Genomic DNA, 18,747 nt, shown 5'->3' on the forward strand with positions numbered 1-18,747 from the left:
CTGTTGTTTTCCTCAGGCACCTGCTGGTGTCTCACTTTTTGGGGTCTTGCCAACAATCCCAGGAGTACCTCAGGCAAAGCCTATCAGGCGTATATTGTTCTGGAGAACTGCTGGTGGGCAAACATTCCTCCTGCAGTCAAGGGTGTATTTTCAGGAAGGCGGAGAGTTGGGTTGCTACACCCCCCCCTAATAAATGTATTCTCTAGCAAATAGTGGGTACAGGGGCGTTCAGTCGGATGAGGTTTCTGTTGGATTTCACCTTGGACTTTTACAGGCACACACATAGAAAAACAAATACACACACTCCCTCTCCTCTCTGTTTTGAAGCTCTTTGTTATTGCCCAACATACATTGTTTTAAGTAACTAACAATTCGCACTGCTCTCTCTTTCCACCACCCCTTAAGCCTCCTCATGCCCTGCTTCTCAGATAATGTGTTTTACCAAGATACGCCAGCGTGATTGTTGGGAAATATAAAGCTCACCTCTCCCCCCCCTACTGATGAAGCCAGGACCCGGCCTGCAATTCTTACAAAGTGGGAAATGTCCATGTTTCTCAACATCTTAAGAGTTTGTGTCCCTAGATTTGCCACTCACTCGCTGTTGTGCACTTTGGAAGCAGTAGGCTGTGAATAAGGGTGTGGCATCCCTATGAAGTGCAGGGTGGGGTTCTGGGAGGAGGTGTGTTTTGTGTGTGAGAGAGTCTGCGTTTGTGGGTATCTGCGATTCTGCGTGTACCTAGGTTTCCACTTTGCTCAGTGTCTCAGGACATGGTGCATTCTTGGAGACATAATCTTGGTTTTCCTCAACCGAACGAATTCATCTGGGACTCCTAAAGGCAATGCTTTGCAACAAAACTGCACATAGTGGATGGCGGAACACATAGAGCAAATTTGCACCACCACAACCTTTGCGAGTCCTTTTTATGGTTAAAAAACATTAAGTGTGTAACATATCATCCTACACCAATTGGTAAGATTTCATAAAGTATTCTATATTCTTTCTGCTGACATTCCCATGGGGCAGACTAAATACTGTGCACCATTACCGTTTTGAACTGACATTTCCAGATACCAATGGTGCCTAGGCAATTTTACCCTGATATTTGGACTGAAAAGGGTGTGCAAAAAGTTCTTTTTAAACTGATCAGTGGGTCCAAATGTTATTTTAACCCTTGTCAGACAGTGCAATTATAGGTGCAAAATTGCACCATTTTAATCTATGCAATCTGAAAATGATGGTGCAAACCTGCCCCAGTACCATTGCCATATATCTAATCTGGAAAAAGTGGTGCAAGATCCTCACCAGCACTTGTGTACTTACATGAATAAGCATAGTCAACAATACTAGGATAAGAAAACATTGAGAACAAATTCAAGAAGAATCGATGCTTTCTGAATACTATTACGATTTCTTTGTTACATGTCTAATGACGACCAACACAATGGACTTAATACTTGGGGATAGTTGAGGGCTCGCTTTTGGAAGGTAACAGAACTAAATCATAGGAAGACAGTATTTTTGCCCGAAACACATAACTTGGTTAAGTCACGTTGCTAAGATTTGAAGTTAAATGTTCAGTTCCACGATCTGGAGTTTCAGCCACTAGATCGCCTGTCTGCCCACATGATAAGTAGAACAGCTTCAACCTGTGCTCATCAGAGGTGGGTGGCAAGACCACCTTGCACAAATTCACAGAATAAAATCACAAGATTTAGATCCTTGATCCCTGGGACAGCCCACATTTCAATCCACAAGAAAATAATGGGATTTTCCCAAGACATTGTCAAAGAAGGCTTTGATTGTGAAGGCTAGAGGGGGCAGTTTTTAGACCTTACTTACAGCCTAGCATCGCTGCTTTTTTTTTTAATATACTATTGTGTACAATGCCAATACTAATATCAGGCCATTGCGCATGATTTGTTGGCTTTCTTGTCTATCTCGTTTGCTTTCCTTCCTATACCCGTGTTTGTCCCTTCCCAGGAGCTTAGCTGATTTGCAGTGCACTAACTGGATGAGCTGTATCCTTCCACAAGTTACATTCGGTTAACATTTTTTTTTTCTTTAAGTGCTCCACAGTGTTATACATAGCTATGCAACCCCTTTTTTAGGTCAGACCTAGAGGTGGCTTTATTTGTCTTGACAGCATTGTGTAATCATTATTTTATCTCTCCAGGTTTCTTTAGACCTTAGGCTTGGGGTTCCAGGCCAGGCCTTGGTCAGGCAGGATGCGGTATCCTTTACATTTTTAGGTCGAGCCTGGGCAGCGCATGAGCTGCTCTGTGAGGCAGGCTGTATTCAGGTAGGGACTTGAAGCTCCGCCCAGTCTTCGCCCATATTTTTCATTTGGTTGTCTCCACTGTAAACTCTGGCTGTTCATTGGTCAATAGGCTTAGTAGTCCCTCCTTAGTATCGCCTGGTCTCATTTTGTAACCTTCCATGGTGACACCCCTTGTTATGAGTGTTGTTACTCTGTAGGCTTTAATTACAACCTCTGAGCACTATTTTTTCGAACAGCAATAGGTCTTGCATTTGCAAGCTTAAGCTATTGGCATTGTAAATAACTGCCTTTTATTTATCTGTTTTAAGAACACATAAATACAATGCCAATAGCTCATACCAGAAGCCCGGTGAGTCCAATGGGTGTTGCACGCCTGGCTCATACCCTAGTAAATGCGAGACCTATTGCTTTGCAAATGCTTGTTTAAGTAAAAGATTCTAGAATGAGCACGAGCTCTGAAATCTGAAACTGCCGCTTCCGGCCAGATGACCCCTTCTTTCTAAACACGGATTAGTCTTTAAACCTCGTTGATCTGACCCCCTCCTCCCTGCCCCCGGTATACCCACTAACACCCACACTCATGCTTCAAACCCAGAGAGCCGACAGCCGCGCTATGTAGGCACGCGCTGGGTTCAGATTGATGCCGCAAAACTGCCAACATGCCCCAAAGCACTTTGACCACATTCCAGGCATAGGATTACTGTTACACTTTCGGGAAACCGCGTGAAAAAAAAGCGTTTTCCCTTTGTGCATTTTTTAGGGGGCATTTTTGAACTGACTCGTTACATTCTGCCTCAGCTCACTGATGCAGCAGCTTTTACTGGTACACAACAATGCGAATTTCACAAAGTGCGCAGTCAGTCAGCTCTGCAACAGCAACAAAGTCTCCTGCTCACCAGAACTGGCAGCACACGCTGGTTTTGTTATATTACCGTACTGTTCTAAGATATGTATAATCGTTACATTATCTCACATAAATGGTGATACAAGTATGGTTCCTACGGAATAACTGTTTTTTGTAGCACAGATGTTGTCTTTTCTAGGCACTATACGCTGCCACTTTCCATGCGACCTTACACGTGGTCTTGGTGACATTTATGGCATGGGTTATGTTTGGTCGCATGCTCTCTGTTATGCTGCATGCTCCATTCTAGGGTACTGATATGTCCTTTGGCATGCAGTGTATTGTGACATGGTATAAATCACACTGTATGGCACATTATGGCCTATTCTATGTTTGATTGTATGGGGTCGTATGCAGTGGCTTCTATTTACAGTTAAGATACAATAATAGCGTTAAGAAAGACATGCAATCTCACAGAGGCAATGGGGTGTGAGGTTCAGTAAATGACCACATATATATGCATAAATCCCATGGCATACGCATAGGAGCAAGATCAAAGAAGGTAATCACACACCATAGTCTAACCTAACCTTACATAAAAGGGCCACCAGCCTAGAGAAGGAAAAAAACACACACAATTCACCTCCTGCATCCCTAACAATCACCACAAACAGACATTTAAAGAAAACACTTTGTTTCATGATGTAAGCTGGGGTTTCAAAACTATTGTCACTTCATTCACCCAACGGCCCCTTTTACCTAACCGAATCTAAAGTAACACACATAAAACAATTTAAGATAACCTAAGCAAAATTAACATGAACTAGACTAAGTGAACCCAACCTAATCTGCGAAACTGCGAGCTAAAATAACCTAAAGACAGCTAACCTAAGATTAGCTAAAATAAAGTTACCTAAAGTAGTCTTAAATTAGTAGCTAACTTTACCACAGCTCCGGTAACCCAATCTAAAATAACTGTAACCAATATAACCTAAGCTATACTTTTATAAGCTAACCTAAACTGGAGTTAACCTACCCTGACACGAACTAACCTAAAATAACATAACCCACTGTAGCATAAGGTAAAGTAACCTGAGCATAACTAAACTAACCCAACGTAAAGTAAATGAAGCAAAGAAAGCACAAAATGACCTAACCCAATCCAAACTAAGCTCAGCTAAGGTAACCTAATGTAAGCTAACCAGTGTCAAACTATTAGAACCCAAGCTAAATTACCCAATGTCAAGGTAACTTCCAAAATATCCTGTTTGAACTTAACCTCACCACGGCTAAGCTAGTTTAACCTAACGTAAGGTAAGGTAGCCCATGCTAATTTATGTAAAATAACCCAGATTTATTTACATAAACTACCTTAAGGTAAGCCTACTTAAAGTAAACTAAAGTAACCTAAGCTAACCTAGCCATAGCTACGTTAACCTAAGGAAACCAAACCTCCCCTAAACTTAAGGCTAAAGTAACCGAAAGTAATGTAATCCAAAGTAACTTAAGCTAACAGAACCTAAACTACAGTAAAAAAATATATATATATACTTAACCTACAAAAAATAACACTCGATAACTTAACCTAACCTGAGGTAAACTATGATAAACACAACATAAGTAAAGTTATTGTGAATTAAGGTAACATAAACTATCTTAAATTGACCCAGTCTAGGAAAAGCATATCATGGTATAGCTTGGCACAGCCTAAAGGAGCATAGATTAACTATTAACATTACTTAACAACACAACAGAACACAAAATTGCCTACATAACAGATCACATTTTAGCGTACAGTAGCATAGTACGACAATGCATGGCAATATAATGAAATAAAAAAAGTACAGCATGCCATATTATGTAAGGCATGAGTAAGTGAGGCACAACTTGGTATAAAATGTTACTGTCTGAAGTCTTTGTAGCATGTATTCACGAGTACACATGACATGGCCTGCTGGAGGCAGGTCGACTGTGGGGTAAGGACACATATGGTGGTGCTGTACAAACATGCATTCACAGGAGAAGCGCCTCTCACCTCAGTGAAGCCTTCTTGCAGGATGTCCTGTAAGCTGCCCCTTGCCAGGCAGGCGAGCATCCTTCACTTCTCTTTGGGGGCCGCTCACCGGCCCCCAAACCACTTCATGGGTCAAGCCCTGAGGACGCCCTTATCTAAGGCTCGAGCGCCTCACTGCCCCAGCTGGATCGTCCTCGCGAGCTCCTGTGAGCATCTCTGCGCCTGTCCCCGGGTCACTGCCTCTCATGGGTGTCCTGGGAAGTCCTGGCAGCTGTCCCTGCTGTGTGTACTTCTCGTGAGCACTTCCGCTCTCCCACACAGACCCGGGGACCACCCTCCACTCTGTAGGCGCTTGTATCAGCCGGACAGGGAGTAGGGTCTGGAACTTCTCTGTGCAGCTCCGTGTGCTCAGCTCTTGTGATGCCTCCGAGGGCAGCTCCTCGCCAGACCGGCCCGTGCCGGGCAGACCCTATGAGCAGGCCCGGGCGCGCCTCCGCGCGTGCCGTCCCGTGCTCAGGTCCTCCGCGCGCCCCCCGCGTGCCGCCCCGCGCTCAGGTCCTCCGCGCGCCCCCCGCGTGCCGCCCTGGGTGCGTCGCTCCTGACACAGGACACCAGGCGGCCGGCTCTGGGCATGCCCAGCTGCAGCCGCGGCCCCGGCCGGCTCTGAGCGCGAGCCGCATGTCACACGTTTCTGTGGCAACCGGCGGCTCGCAGGATGGAGAGGCCAGAGAGCAGCACATGGAGCGCATTAGAGCAGCCGTTAACTGCCGCCACCCCCAGCACATTTCCGGCAAAGCCCGTTTTTTTTCACCAACGTGACTGACTGAAAAAAAGAGTGCGCCCGCCCTGAAGTTTATGGACCCCTTTGGCACTGGTAAGCCTGCATGGCGTCAGTGCGCCTCCTGTACAGATACCTCAGGGTAACCGGCCGGCTTTTCAAAAGGGCGATGGTAAAATAGTCCTGTGGAATAATGCGCCTGCTGCAGAGAACTCCCTCATTTCCGAGTTACCTAGAGACCAGACCATGTGTTTAAATTACAGCAATATAGACCTTATAGTGCACAGATTCAAATTACAGCTAGCCGGCTAACGCGCCTGCTGCAAACATATGCTTTTACTACATTTGCGTGTCCTGAATTCATATTGTAGAGACAGAATGTACAAGTAAATAGATGTAATGACTGAAGGTGGGTGATGGAGCAAGGTAAAATAAATCTTGCGCAGACACAAGTTCATGTGTTATAAACATATGTGTGTATATCTATATATATATATGATTTTCTAAACCTCTCGGCACCATAGGTTAATATCACTCAAAAAAGTGGTATTAAATTCGTGGATAGTCAAAGGAAAAGGAGTCAAAATCACACAGATTCAAACTAGTTGTATATATTTGTAATAGCATAATTTTAATCGCGCTTTCATACTTATGTCAACATCTGAAGCGCCTTGCAGACCAGGGCTCAGCGGTTCTGATTCTGTGGTGCTTGAATGCGAAAAGGGTCATCTAATAATGTTGCGTACTTGGGTCGTGCAAGGTGTCCAGAGAGTGTGCTCCAGACTTGACGTAGCAGAGCGTGAGTGTGTTTTACGCATTTGGAGGATGGAATTATAGGTCCTCAGGCAGCTTATAAAAACCACTTGATGGTGCAATCTTGGAGGCACTTGAGCCAGATTACGGGAAGAGCCAGGATTTAATACCTCTTCTGAACTGAAAGGGATTTTTGAAGTATCTAATTTGCTTTGGTTGTTTATTCCACAATCTGAATGTCTGAGGAGCCGCTGCCTCATGTCCCAATTGTATGGAATGATGGAATTATCAGTAGTGGGGCCGATCTGAAATTTCTTCTTTGATTGTATTTTTGAGTCATGTTACACCACAGATCTCTGAAAGAAGCGCATTAACCTATGGTGCTACATTAGCCACGGGGAAAAAAAGATATGTAACGCATTGCAACTGCACACAAGGAGTGTAAGAAAAACTGGAATAAAGGAGGGGGAAAGCAAAGTCTGGCAGTGACAGAAGGGTATATGGTGCGTAAGGATAAATCCGGAGACCTGCTTGCTTTCTTGTATAATGTATCTACCTTTTTTTATCCCAAATGTATCCAGGATTTGAGACTGCTTGTTTTTCTTGTATAATGTATCTACCTGTTTTTTCCAATGATATCCTCCCCTCCTAAATCTTTTGTATACCACCCGTCAATCCTGTAAAACGCTCTGATACCCTCACGGGTCTGGTTCGCGCGCTATAAAACTTTAAATACATTTTGGGTGTGGGGTGAACGTGGTAAAATTAAACGCAGTAAATCAGGACTTGCATTGATGCAGAGTTCTTAGATACCTGGCTCTGACTCGGCTGGAGCTACACAGCACTACAAAAATGAATAAACAGAAAATGTCGTGAAAATGTCTGAAAGTGATACACATGGCAGAGTTCCCTGGCAGCCAGTTCTAGCTGTAAACACCGAAGCCACATGTGGAAAGTCAGTGCATTAGTCAGAGTAGAGGCCATGAATTATTCAGGACTGAACATGATCTTTCTTTGCCTTTGCTCATGGTACTCTGCAAAACCAGGATGTGAAGCAAGTAAACACACCAGTCGCCTGGCCTTTGGTGTTTCTCACAAACTTATGGGCTCAGTATGCAAGTATATAGCAACTTTCTGTGCCATTCACGAATAAACCACTTCCTATTCTTGTGTTGTTAAGTCTATAGCGCTAGAACGTATGGTTATCTATGGGCATTGCTTCATTAAGCTTTTGGAATCTTTAGGATAAGAGAGGTCTAGTGCAGAAAATGAATTTTCAGTAATGGTAAGGCCTTCTTGCTTGTGAAGATGTGCATTTTTAGTCTTTGGAAGAACCAGGTGACTGTTGGAACAGCTGTGATGATGAGAAAAAGAAAGAAACAGACTCCATGATTTTAGAATGTTTGTCCTCTGTGGGCTCATTTCTGCTTTGTCATCGTGTTTCATCCACCTTGAGTTGGAAAGCACACCTTACGCTTTGTGGTGGAGTGTAGAACTGATGGGCTACTCTGAAAGATGTCACAAAACCCAGTTCTACACCAATAAGCAGAGGAACTGTCTATAATCCAAAACTCAAGCAGATACCATCAAAAGTACCTAATTCTGGAATCAAATACACCTCCAGACACCATCAAGCACAGACACAGTTTACAATCAAATCACCAAAAGAGATACCTAGGGCGACTGACTCCGGAATCTGGGGATCACGGTTCGATCCCCGGCACCGGCGCAGATTAGCCCAACACCATGTGACTCTGGGCAATAGCTTGCTTAATCTTCCCGACGGCCCCCAGCGCCTAGAGACCCTTACGGGTGATTGTGCGCTTTACAAATGTGGATTATTATTATTATTATTACCAATACATTTTGGCATAGTCTGGAATCCAAAATCCAACCTATGTCATGCAGAGGAATAGAATGGACTCAAAACCTCACCAGAAATCATCAAACATAGAGCAAGTTTCTAATCAAAAAGCACAGACTGATACAAACAAACAAGGGGACACCCAACTGCCACCTGGAATCAAAAACCCAAACGGAAACCAATACATACATGCAAGTCTCACATCTAAAACCTGACTAGATATCATCAATGACAGGGACAGTCTATAGTGGTGGTCAAAAAAAGAAAGCAGATAATAACAAATATGAGGATAGTCTGGAATCTAAAACTCAACCAGATATAATCAAACACAGGGACAATCTGGTTTGAAAAACCCCACCAAAAACTCAAACACAGGAACAATATATAATCAAAAATGCAAACAGTACAGCTAACAATAAATACAGTGACACGCTAGAATCAAAAACCCGAAATAGATATAAATAAAAATGGGCACCAATCTAGAATCTAAAACCCAATCAGACAAGATCAAACAGGAGGACACTCTGGAATAAAAAATCCATACAGATGCCAACAAATATGACCACAGTCTTGGGTCTGAAACGTAATTACACACCATTAAATAGAGAGACAGTATGGAATTAAAAGTACAACCAGACATTGCCAAACTTGTGGACATTCTGAAATGCAAAACTCTGCCAGATGCCATCAAACAAGGGGACTGTTTGAATCAAAACACCTTCCAGGCACCATCAAACATGGGGAAAAGTGGAAATCCAAAATCCAACCAATCACCATAAAGCATGGGGACAAGTTGACATTAAAAATCCAACTAGGTACTATCTAACAAATTGGCATTCTGTAATCTAAAACCCAAGCAGATATCATTAGATACATGCACATTCTGGAACTCAAAATGAAACTAGCCACCAACAAACATAGGGATATTCTGAAATCAGGTCACCACCCAGACACCATTAAATGCATGGCTATTCTAGAATCCAACACCCCACAAGCACCATCAAATAACGGGACATTCTGATCTACAAACCAACAAAAACTGGGGCAGTCTGTAATCCAAACCCAAGAGGCATCAATTTCGGACCAGGCTGGATCAAAAATCCAATAAGGTACACTAAAAAAACAATGACCGCCATGAATTCTTTTTTTTTATTTTTGGGAACAGTCAGCATCTAGATTGGCTAAAGACTGTGAATGTATTTTGGATGCAGTTGGCCGAGGTATTTCCTAATATATGAAATTTAAACTATATCAGTGGAGAATAATAATTTAGAGCTCCACCACTTTATATGAAATTTATATACTCAACATGTGTTTAACATTAATCGGTGTGCATTTTATTAATTGAGAGTAGCAAGTGACTATACTTACTCTAACGAGAGCCACCCATATATCTAGCTGACCTATAACAAATGTACTCACCTTAAAAAAACAATGTATATCTTCCTTAAATATAACCAATGTATTAACTCATGCTAACATGAATTTGTTTAGAAGCCATTTTAAAAGTGACCATGACCTAAAGTGTAATCAGGTGAGAGAAACATGAATCTCATTTTATTAAATGCTTTGCCAGAACCTTGTTTTTGTCTCCTCTGCAGGTGTCTTATTACTGTGTTTGTTAAGTTAGAATAGGTTTATTGTTTACTGTACTAAACTGATATGAGGCTGCAACTTAATGAGAGGTTGATTTGGACATGGAGTTTGAGACGGTGGGACAGAAGTCTCCTTTGCCAGGTAGACAGACTGATGTTACATCTAAGGTAGCATAGATGTAAACCGCATTGTCTTTTACTTGTTCCCAGAGAACAACAATTTCAGATTGGTCCATTTAGTGGGAACTGATTCAGAGATTCTTCCAGAAGGTACTTTCTTGAGCTTGATTATGTGTTTTTAGAATAATTTAGGGTAGGTCTTGTCTTGCCTTCGCTTAGAGAAGATTACTTCTCACCTCTGCTGATTTTCTCCCTCAGAGTCTTGAGCTTCATGTTTGAGCACTCATAAACCTGAACCTAAAACTTGGTTCATCTAATGCTGACACCTTCCTAATAGAAACCCCCTTGCCACTTTCGATGCTCTATATTGAATAGGAAAAATCCTTTATGGAACCTGCATGGGTGATGTTTTGTTTGCTATATGTGTTTATATTTAGCATCTTTTTCTTCATAATATACACATTTGAATGGCATTATCCTTCATGTATGCATCCATTTACAGTATATTTACTGCAATTTTGCAAATTGGCTTCACTTGTAACTTTGTCTAAGTTTGGTAAATTTGTGTAGGTAACATGCTGGGATTAGTTGTTGCGTCAATAGGTGTCAATCTGTGACAGGTCCACGTGGATGGTGCCTTACTGAGATTGGATACTTGTTTGTATTCAGGCTATTGTAATCCTGAATTGTCAAAGATCATTACAAAAATGAAATGTTCAAGAGCACTGGAAGACATGGTGGGCGGTGATGCGAGAGTTTCTATCCGAGAGGGCAAGGAAGCTCCACCGGAAGGTACGTCTGGCCATTATATGGCTGTAAATTTTGGGCTTCACACATGTATTTGGCTTAACGAATGGAACACAATCACTGAGAGAGAAGAGTCCTTGCAATTTCCTAGATATAGCACCTTTAACGTAAACCTAATCGAAAATGTAAGATGATTGTTATATGAGTTGAAACCCCAACCCAAACCAGCACAGTATGAGACCATGAATGCTTAGGAATGTGCTGCACATGCTAAGGACAAAGAGAAGTGCCAGAATAGAGCGGTAAATGCTGTCCGTGGTTGGGCGGAAGCTAAATGGGATGCTGAGCAACAGATGTGGAGAAGAAACATGATTTAAAGAGCAAGACTGTACCTAATGTTGACAAAAGAAAAGTCTGAGAAAGGAAGAGCACATGGAGAGAAAGGTGCTGATACCCCAGATAAATAAAGCACTGACAGTGATTCTAGGGATGACTTTTTGGAGGACTTGCTGTCTTCCCAAACACCACCCTATAAGGTTGTTGAATCCGGTGGTGATAATGCCCAGATACAGTAATGGCACTACTGCTCCCAGAAAACCTGCTACGACTCAACTGGAGAACCTCCTCCGATGACCCTAGATGCAACTGTCTCAACTCCGCCTGTTGTGCCTGTTGTGCTCTTTCTTGGAGCCACAGCCCCTGTTGTAACAGTCCAGGCCACGACTGTTCCCACTGTACCTGCCTCAATAGCCATAGCTGTAATGGCTGTATATTCGGAGCAGCTACTGGAATGCCTGTAGCCGTTATTGTCCCCACAACAAAGAATTTACAAGTGGCAATTTGGAGTCCCAACCAATTTACAAGGACCTTAGGATCAGGTGGAACCCTTGTGTTTATGACCCCAGTTGGTCAAAGTGCCACAGGATTATTGGTCTTTGGAGTGCTATTCTGATTATTTGGGAGTTCACATACAGTGGGGAGACAGAAGAGGTCGAAAATGAACCAGCGGTTCAGTCAAATTTGAGACCCCTAGATATTTTCAGGTTGAGCTTAACGTTAGAGAAGTTCTTTAGGGGAAACCTTAACCTCAAATATTTAGGCCAGTATCAGGAAAACAAGCATATATATTTAGCAGAGACGTTACTCGCCATGCGTTGCAAGCACATGATGAATGAACAAATGAGTATAACATAGACCTTCCTAGCAGATGGACTTTACAGACGAGTTTGCGAGTTCAGATAGACGATGAAGCAACTGTGAACATGAGGACTTCTGGGATAAAGTTACCAGCATTAGCCCGTGCGGGGAAGAGCCGTGGGGCTGGGTGGGGGGATTTCGACAGATGACAAGAGCAAATTCATTATTTATTTAATTTTCCCTCTTCATCCTCTGTCAAAATCCCCCTACCCCTCTTATCTGCACGGGCCACTGCTGAAAGTTACATGTTAAAGAATTGGTTAGTTGCACACAGACTGGAGTAAGATAGGTAGGTTGAGAGACAGATGGGCTAGAACAGACGGAAAGAAGAAGAAAGAGGAAGACACTGGGGGGGCAAAAGGGAAACCGCCTCTTGCACTCCCAGTTGGTGCCACAACCCTGACTTTCATCTGAGAGAGGTGCATGGAGGGGTTTTGTGCATGTAACCTGGAGCCGAGGTGATCTTGATACATTTACAAATCATTTCCCATAACTTAGGGAAAATCCTGATCAGTGGTACACTCAAGATGATCGATTTAAAACGGTTTTTAAAGGTTTTGTGTGAGGATTTCAATACCTTTTTCGATATTATGGTTCCTAGTGATTTGTGGGCTGAATGTAAAGTGATGATAAAGTGGTCTTGTGCTGAATCTCAGAGAGATGTACAGACCAATGCCCCATCTCTTACAGTGATGGAGAAGTACGATCAGATGATTACTTTCTTGAAGGGAAAAGACCCACAGAAGGAAATTGTTTGGTTAAAGATAGCACAGACTACTCAGGAAGCCACAGAAACAGTGTATGCTTGTTATGAGAGTTTATTACAGGTGTTCAAACAACATAGCTGTGTTGATAACTCAGAAAGGGGAGATATGAGTAATTTTGTGTCGCAGTGTGCTTTTGTGTTGCATCCAGAGCTTAGCTTGCACATTCAGCAGTACATGATTTGTTGGCAGAATATGCTGATGGATGAGATATTTTGGTACGCAAAGTATTGCAGTGATAAACAAGAAAGGAAACACTAAAGGCTGAAGGAAAAGTTAATGTTGGCCCAAACTAAGCTTGCACAGAAGGGATTTCAGACTGGATCTTATGTGGGAAATGGTGGTGGAATGCAAGGGGTAGGATTTAGGGTAGAGGACAGATGATGTAGGATGGAAATGGTGTTTCACAAGGTAAAGGGTGAGGTAGTCCAATTGATCCAAGTACAGGGGTAGAAGTGGCAACATTGAAATGGTCTAATCCATCTCATTATTGTAACAAGCTGGACCGCTGGAAGTGGAAGTGCCAATTGAACCGAGATCGAATGTGTGGCGATGGCCAGGTGCAGAACATTAATCCTGTGCAGATACAAAATGTATTGATGCAGAGACAGCTGACTCCTAACATCCCACAAGCCTCAGTTATGCTGGTTCCCTAAGCTTTGATGCCCCAACAGAATGTAGGAAACCTGAGGCCTAATGCGAACCAGGTTTCGAGAACTCATCAGAACCCTTTTGAGAATCAAGCGCCATCTCAAAAGTCCCTCTCTTTGATGGTTCTGAAGGTTATGCTTCTGATCATTCACTATGATGGTTCCTGAGGGGAAGATTGCATAGTTGATGCAGTCTGGGAGGTAAACCACAGTGGTCAATTCGTAGCAGGTGAGGTGAATGGCCATCAAGTGTCCTTTTTAATAGACATTGGTGCTGCCTGTTCTACTGATAGAACAGCGGAAGTCCCAAACCTACCCCTCTTGATAAAGCAGATCCAAGTTGTAAGTGTTGTGATCAAACAGATTGCAAACCCTGTGTCAGAGAAGGTCCCAGTCAAAATAGGGCCTTTTGAAGAAAACCATTAATTTGTGATTCTAACCCAGTCAACTTGTTAGGACGCGATCTTTTATGCAAGTTAATTTGCACCATTTACAATACACCGGATGCTGTGAGTTTCAAACACATGATGAACACGTTGACTTCAAAATGACCAAGCAAGGAACTGTAGTACGGCTTTTTCCCTTAATGAGTGTAGATGAACTGCCCGCTGACCTGAAGGACACTGTGAAGCCCAAAGCCTGTAACTTCTCAGGGAAAGATATTGAGCTCATTATGGATATTGCACTTGTCCAAATTACTGTCAAACCTAATACTTAGTGTCCCTGAACACCACGGTACAATCTCACACCTGAGACGGTGGCTGGAATTGCCCCAGTGAATAAATCCATGATACACCAAGGTATCTTAAAAGAGATTATGGGGAGCCCTTGTAGTTCCCCTATTACGGGCCTGCAGAAGCCTAATGGCAAGTACTGCATTGTGCAGGAACTGCAAAATATTAATATTATTGTTGTTTCCTGTGGTCCAGTGGTACAGAATCCTGCTGTGGTATTGTAGCCTGTGAAGCTGAGCGGTTCACAGTAATTGATCTGTGTCAAGCTTTCTTTTCAATTCCATTCCACAAAGAGAGTAATTTTCTCCTCATGTTTTAGTCCCAAAATAGAATTTTGTCATGGTGGCGAGTTCCACAAGGGTATAAGGAAAATCCCCATGATCTATAATCAAAACATGAAGATGACTCTGGAGACTTTGGAGCTACAATGTAGCTCAGTCCTGGTTCAATACATTGATGTTCTGTTGATAGCGTCAATGTCACAAGAAGTCTTCAAATAAAATACCATTTCCCTGTTGAATCACTTGACTGAGAACGGACACAAGGTGTCCCTGAGTAAACTGCAGTACTGTCAGAAAGAGGTCCTGTATCTAGAACATCACATTGAGAAAGGAGCAAGGAAGGTGTCATAAGAGAGAATCTCTGCCATTTGGAAAAGAAATCCTCCTACCACACAGAGAGAAGTCAGGATGTTTCTGGGAATGGTGGGTTAATGTTGTCAGTGGATACCCAATGTTTCCCTGGTGGCTAAACCTCTACAGAGGTTGACAGACTCGGATGTGTCTGATCCTATACCATGGGACAACAGCATGAATGCCTTACTAGAGTTGAGAGAACATCTCTGTTGAGTCCCAGCTCAGGGAATACGAGATTACAGTAAATAGCTTGTGTCATTTTGCAGTGAGAGAGGGCAGTGCTCTCTCAGTGATTACCCAAAAGCATAGTGATTCCCGAAGACCAGTCGCTTACTTTTCTGCTGCACTTGACCCCATAGCCACAGGACTGCCCAGATGCCTTAAAGCAGTCACAGTGGTCAATGTTAGCATCAAGCAGACAGAGTGAGAACATAGTTATTGGCTATTCTCTTGTAGTGATGGTTTCCCACTCTGTAGAGATATTTCTTACCCGTACTAGGACACAACACCTAACCAACAGCAGACTAAACTGCTATGAGCAGATCATACTTGCTGCTGAGAACATTTCTTTGATGTGTCTTGCAGCCTTACTCCTCCCTTGCTGATACCTCTTCCTGAGAATGAAGCCAAGGAGTGGGAGATTAATCATCACTGTCGCAAAGCCACAGAATTATGCACCAAGCCAAGACCCGATATTAAGCATGAACCTCTTGAAGAGCCTGATTATGTATTCTTTGTGAACTGCTCTTGCTTGAAAGATGATGGGGAAATTGGAGAGCTGCCTATGTAGTCTGCACAGTTCCGGATGTAGTGAAAGCCTTCTGAATCAGCAGTGTAACTTCTGCTCAAGTAGCTTAACTGGTCACGCTTGCTAGAGCTAGCTGTATCTCGGACCAATTGAGAGTTACCATTTCTAGTCAATATGGCTTTGGTGTTGTCCATGATTTCGGACAGTTGCGATCACAAAGGGGATTTATAACATCATAAGGATCTCCAATCCAAAACGAGAAATATGTCACGAAACATCTGAGGACATAACAGATGCCCCAAGGAATTGCTTACATGAATGTGCAGTACACAGGAGCAGAAATTAATCTGTAACAACTGGTAAGCGGTATACCCACAAATGCACATGGTACTGCGCTCATGGTTCCTTTTAATGGGGGAATACTCAAATTAACCTGAAATGAGACAAATTTCGTTTCTTTTTGGCTGCTGCTGATACTTGGGTGGAAGTTAAGACAGTGCAAAATGAGGTGCCAGAAATTGTGCAGCAGGGTTGGGTTAAAGCAGGATGTGTGAAGAATGAGGATGAGATTTGGGTTTCAGTTAATGGAAGACCTATGTTGCCAAACAGTTGGTTGACCCCGATGGCCAGACATTTTCATGGTCCCACACACATTGGGAGGGTAGTGATGTTAAGGCTTTTTAGACACAATCGGTTTACCCCCCGATTTAGGGTATTTGGTGAAAATCAATGCCATAGATGAGTTGTCTGCAACAGATTAATGTAGGGAGAAGAACTATTGTAACCATAAGTCATATGTGATTGAATGAATTATCTTTATTGTATGATTACATAAGTCCTATATGGAGATCTGGAGGTCCCTTCAACAGAATGCCGTTGGATTTTATCTAAATGCCTGTGTATAACGGGCTATGTCCTGGTTATAGCATGCATTTTTCCTCATTAGTTAAAGCATACCCCACAAGGAGGAATGACAGTCTTACAGTAGCTCAAGTGATACCCAAGTTTGAATTTCCTGAGTGATTAATTTTAATAAAGAAGTCCCGAAAATGATGTGTGTGGCTCTGCAGGTGGAACAACGATTTCACTGTAGTTACCAATCTGAAGCTTCAGCATTGTGGAGCAGGTGAATGAGATGCTGAAGTGCCGATTGGCAAAAGTGTGCGTGTCTAACTCCCTTGGTGTTAATGAATCTTCAAAGTACTCCTGATTGGCTAACAGTATTGTTGCTGCACGATATTCTCATGGGAGGGCCATGAGGTTGCATGCTGTGCCTGCAAATGCACTTGTGAATATCACAGATGGTATGATTCTCAACTACTGCAAAGGACCGGCTGATGTGTTACGCTCTGTCTCTCACCACGTTGAAGCTGCCACCGTCTTCCTGCTACAGGGAAATAACCTCAGTCAGGAGGACTGAGTCCTCATCAAGATGTATGTCGAGAAGTCAACCTGTGGTCCAAGTTCCAGAAGTAACCAAAGTCAAAGTGAGGCAAGCCCTCAGCCTATGTGAGTGAATCAGGAGTAACCACAGTGAACCAGCCTCATGTGCAGTTGGTTGATTATGCTGAGCATGGCGAAGGGCCGAGTAAGGTGACCATGAGTGACTCTGAGAGAGAGGAGTGGCTGAGGAGGTGAGGGGGACTGAGATCAAGCCTGTTGGTTAGTCGCATTCCACAAAGTGTCACCTTGGAGACAGAGTCAAGTGGTTTGAGTGACAGTGAGAATGAACAGTCAATACAAAGATCGAAAATAGTGTGGATGCTTAGCTGCAGGTACTCAGCCCCTGAGTAGGCTTACTACATCGACAGTGAACTTGACCCAATTGTCTATAATTTGGATGATCAGAGTGCAGTGCCAACACAGCCTCCACAATGTGTGCCCACACAGCAGAGCATTTTCCTGGATTGATCGAAATAGCCATAATGAACTATATCTTTGAACTAAACTTTATTGAACTTTGCCTTGTTTGAACTTTGAAGATTCCCTAGGGCCACGACCCCAGAAGAAGAGTAGGTTTGCCATTCTAGGAGAAGGTGGGGTAGTGCTAGGGATGACTCACAAAGACTGATGTACATAAAGCTAACCCCATTGTGTAGTTACAAAATCGTTTTTGCCATTTGATCAAATAGAAAGGTAACAGAATTTATGTATGCGTGTTGCTGTCCTACTCCTAAGGTCTGGCTGTAGAGAAATTATGGGTATTCTTCCCAAAGATCAGCATAGGTTAGTGATAGCTGGAGTATTGAGCGTTCCCATCATATTCATGCCTGCTTTACTAAAAGGGTTAAGTTCCCCTGCTGACACTAGTCCTACTAGATCCAGACCTAGGACTACTACACCTGCACATTCAGTAAAAGATGAACATTGTTTCGATGTCAGGGTTTTACAGCAGGACGCTTCAGATGGACATTTTTCCACAAATGCATTTCTAGATCGCTGTGTGAGTACACACATACACATGGGCGTAGTGGTGTTAGAGCGCCCTAATATATGTATTCTGTAGTAATAGTTGGGAACAGGTGCTTCAAGACATGTAGGAAATGTGTGTCAGATTTCACCTAGAATTTTTACATGCCCATACAGGCACCAGGGCTGGACTGGGAGCCACAACCAGCCCTGGCAAAGTGCTCGGCCGCCCCGGGGGGCATTGGAGGTGCCGCCGAGCTCATTGTCGGGGCCGGTTTTCGGCCGATTTTGTTACAGGGGCCGATTTTGCAGCTATGCTGCAAAAAACGGCCCCCAGGGGCCCGAAACCGGCCCCCACCTGTGCGGGGCACCGGGGGATTGCCCGGTGCCCGCTATGGCCAGTCCGCATTAGTCTCTCCATCTTGAAGTTCTTAAAAAATGTTGGTTAATTTACAAAATATTTAGTTTTAAGTACCACTAACAATCAGCACTGCTCTCCCTTTCTAATGCTCCTTAAGCCCCCCTCATGCCCTGCTTCTCAGATAATGTATGTTAACAAGCTATAAATAAATTAATATTTCCCTTGGGACAAACAATATCCACGAGACTGGCATAC

The 18,747-nt window shown here is 43.2% G+C and overlaps 1 protein-coding gene and 1 long non-coding RNA gene across 4 annotated transcripts in view; one reads left to right on the forward strand and one right to left on the reverse strand.

Moving 5' to 3' along the window:
• DIXDC1 (DIX domain containing 1) overlaps positions 1-18,747 on the reverse strand; it is a 422,480-nt gene that overhangs the window by 322,045 nt on the left and 81,688 nt on the right. The window contains exon 1 of one of the 3 annotated variants that reach the window (XM_078682306.1): positions 5,159-5,664. The exons of the other annotated variants lie outside the window; for them this stretch is intronic. Coding sequence (XP_078538432.1) covers positions 5,159-5,218 — 60 coding nt within the window. The 5' untranslated portion in view covers positions 5,219-5,664. Of the gene's footprint in view, positions 1-5,158; positions 5,665-18,747 lie in introns of those variants that run through there. 3 annotated transcript variants of the gene reach the window in all.
• The window catches only part of LOC144823628 (uncharacterized), a 47,748-nt gene continuing 34,836 nt past the window's right edge, over positions 5,836-18,747 (forward strand). Inside the window, exon 1 of the long non-coding RNA XR_013608821.1 lies at positions 5,836-6,011. This is a non-coding gene — a long non-coding RNA (uncharacterized LOC144823628). The remainder of the gene's footprint in view (positions 6,012-18,747) is intronic.

The sequence above is a fragment of the Lissotriton helveticus genome, chromosome 3_1 (assembly GCF_964261635.1).
Source record: "Lissotriton helveticus chromosome 3_1, aLisHel1.1, whole genome shotgun sequence".
NCBI lineage: Eukaryota > Metazoa > Chordata > Amphibia > Caudata > Salamandridae > Lissotriton > Lissotriton helveticus.